The sequence below is a fragment of the Drosophila subobscura genome, chromosome A (genome assembly GCF_008121235.1).
Source record: "Drosophila subobscura isolate 14011-0131.10 chromosome A, UCBerk_Dsub_1.0, whole genome shotgun sequence".
NCBI lineage: Eukaryota > Metazoa > Arthropoda > Insecta > Diptera > Drosophilidae > Drosophila > Drosophila subobscura.
This window is the reverse complement of record NC_048530.1, coordinates 13705675-13707527: the sequence shown is the minus strand read 5'-3', so window position 1 is coordinate 13707527 and position 1853 is coordinate 13705675. Positions and strand designations below refer to the sequence as shown.

At 41.6% G+C, this 1853-nt stretch overlaps 2 protein-coding genes across 2 annotated transcripts; one reads left to right on the top strand and one right to left on the bottom strand.

Annotated features, from left to right (window-relative positions):
* The first annotated feature begins 260 nt into the window (after positions 1–260).
* LOC117894114 (transmembrane protein 242) lies at positions 261–1085 on the top strand. Its single transcript, XM_034800998.1, has 3 exons — positions 261–417; positions 486–727; positions 796–1085. Exons 1-3 carry the CDS (start codon positions 351–353, stop codon positions 925–927), a joined length of 441 nt encoding a protein of 146 aa, XP_034656889.1. The 5' UTR covers positions 261–350; the 3' UTR covers positions 928–1085.
* Positions 977–1782, bottom strand: LOC117894106. Its single transcript, XM_034800986.1, has 2 exons — positions 1554–1782; positions 977–1475 (listed from the first exon to the last, which is right to left on the bottom strand). Exons 1-2 carry the CDS (start codon positions 1702–1704, stop codon positions 1072–1074), a joined length of 555 nt encoding a protein of 184 aa, XP_034656877.1. The 5' UTR covers positions 1705–1782; the 3' UTR covers positions 977–1071.
* Between the last annotated feature and the right edge of the window lie 71 nt (positions 1783–1853).

The window sequence follows — 1853 nt, the reverse complement described above, 5'->3', positions numbered from 1 at the left end:
TTTCGATTTAATAAACCGCCTGACCCTCGAAAAAAAAATACTGAAATATACACAATCACTTTCAAAATATACCGAACCGTTTATCTATTTAAACAATTTTGATAATATATTTCATATTACACTATAACTATAGTTGTATCCGATTAATTAATCAATTCTCTACACTTTTGGCTAGTTTTCATGGCATCCTTTATGAAAGAAACCTTTGTTCTCTTCTTATGATATTTATCCCGCAAGGGCATTGATACCATCAGCAACAAATATATATCGATGTATGAATATCCATATCGGTATCAATATATTGGTTACGACAAATAAATAAAATAAAATAATAAAAAACTAAGCAAGCGATGAACGAAGCCGGCGCCAATGCAGATGCAGTGACGGCGGATAAAGAACGAAAGTTTCGCATACAGGGTGAGCGCTTTTCAGCCCAGTCCTTGTTCCATTGGCTTCGTGACAAAGGTTATTCTTTTTATATGCAGGCGCTGCTTTTTTAGGACTAGTCGGCGGAATTTCCGCACTCTTTGGCTTCTCGCGCACACTGGCCACGGCCAAGAAAGCAGACAGCAAGGTGCTACAGCAGCAGGGAACTCGCCAGGGTATAATACTGATGGACGAGGGCGCGACACTGGCCCTACGAGCCCTTGGCTGGGGAACTCTCTATGCCGTTTTGGGCACGGGAGCATTTTGCTACGGATTTTGGAAGCTAAGCGGAGCCAAAGACGTAAGCACCAATAACAATCCAAACTCGCACAGTACTGGCTATATATAAACGACATTCTCTCATTCAAGTTTCAAGAGTTTCGCATGAAGATGGGCAATGCATTGCCGCGCATCACCAAAGACGAGCCCCCCGCCAGTCGCACCGACTTCGAAAGTCTTACCGACCTGATGAAATACTTGGGATCCTGGGCCAAGGAATAAGCAATACACCAACAGCAACTCACATTAATTAGAATTAATTAATATTTTCGAAGCTACGCAGCCATTTTGTTAGCCAGTGTTTTTATTTCTTCTACATATAGTTTCGTTTTTCTTTTTTTTAATAATTAAGAATACATTTTAAAATTAACCTTGTTTAACTGGCTTATTGGGTTCATTGGCCAAATTCTGGTTTATAGCGTTCAGCGCAATTTGGTTTAAGCGCTGCTGGCAGCGCTCCGTTATGCGGGCTTGCAACTCCTTCATTTGCTCGTGCTTCACCAAGAACGCCTCGCACTTATTACGGAATTCCAGGTGTCCGCGTATAAAGTTCTGAATGTCGGGGGCCTGGTCCAGAAAGACTTGCTGCTCTACACTCGGCTTGATTTCACAAATCGGGTGCAAGTCTACGAGAGTAGCCTCGTATTTTTTTAGAGATTCCTCGCTATTTTTGTGGGCTGCAATTATATAGTCCACAAACTCCTTCTGTTTGGTCTTGATGTCCGTCTTGTACTCCTCCACTTCCTCATCACCATTGGTAGAGTCCCAAACTGGAGTTTAAAACGCACAACAGCAGAGTAAAGTAACATAAAAAGAGGATAATGTGAAAAGCCGGCTAGGCCGCTTACGTTCTTCAATGGTGATGTTAAAAAGGCTCTTGGTCTCATGGACTGTCGGCTTCAAGGTCTTTTCCAGTTGCGCCGGAACCTCATGAAGATCAATATCCGAAATGTCATCGCCCAGCTCATTTGGGACATTATCAGTAGTTATTTGGTCCATTTCAGTAAAGTTATTGGATACAAATTATTAAAACACAATTTTGCGCGGCGCTTAGAATATGAAAATAGTGCTGTACAATGCTGTAGAAGCATCGATTGAAATATCGATATCACCGATGTTTTTTGTCAAACTACTTTCGAATTTACATC

Bases quoted from the DNA above. Each gene is read 5' to 3' on its own strand.
- LOC117894114 (XM_034800998.1), top strand. From the start codon at position 351: ATGAACGAAGCCGGCGCCAATGCAGATGCAGTGACGGCGGATAAAGAA. The intron at 418-485 runs GTGAGCGCTTTT...TTTTATATGCAG, and splicing joins ACGAAAGTTTCGCATACAGG to GCGCTGCTTTTTTAGGACTA. The intron at 728-795 runs GTAAGCACCAAT...CTCTCATTCAAG, and splicing joins AGCTAAGCGGAGCCAAAGAC to TTTCAAGAGTTTCGCATGAA.
- LOC117894106 (XM_034800986.1), bottom strand. From the start codon at position 1,704: ATGGACCAAATAACTACTGATAATGTCCCAAATGAGCTGGGCGATGAC. The intron at 1,476-1,553 runs GTAAGCGGCCTA...TTTAAACTCCAG, and splicing joins TAACATCACCATTGAAGAAC to TTTGGGACTCTACCAATGGT.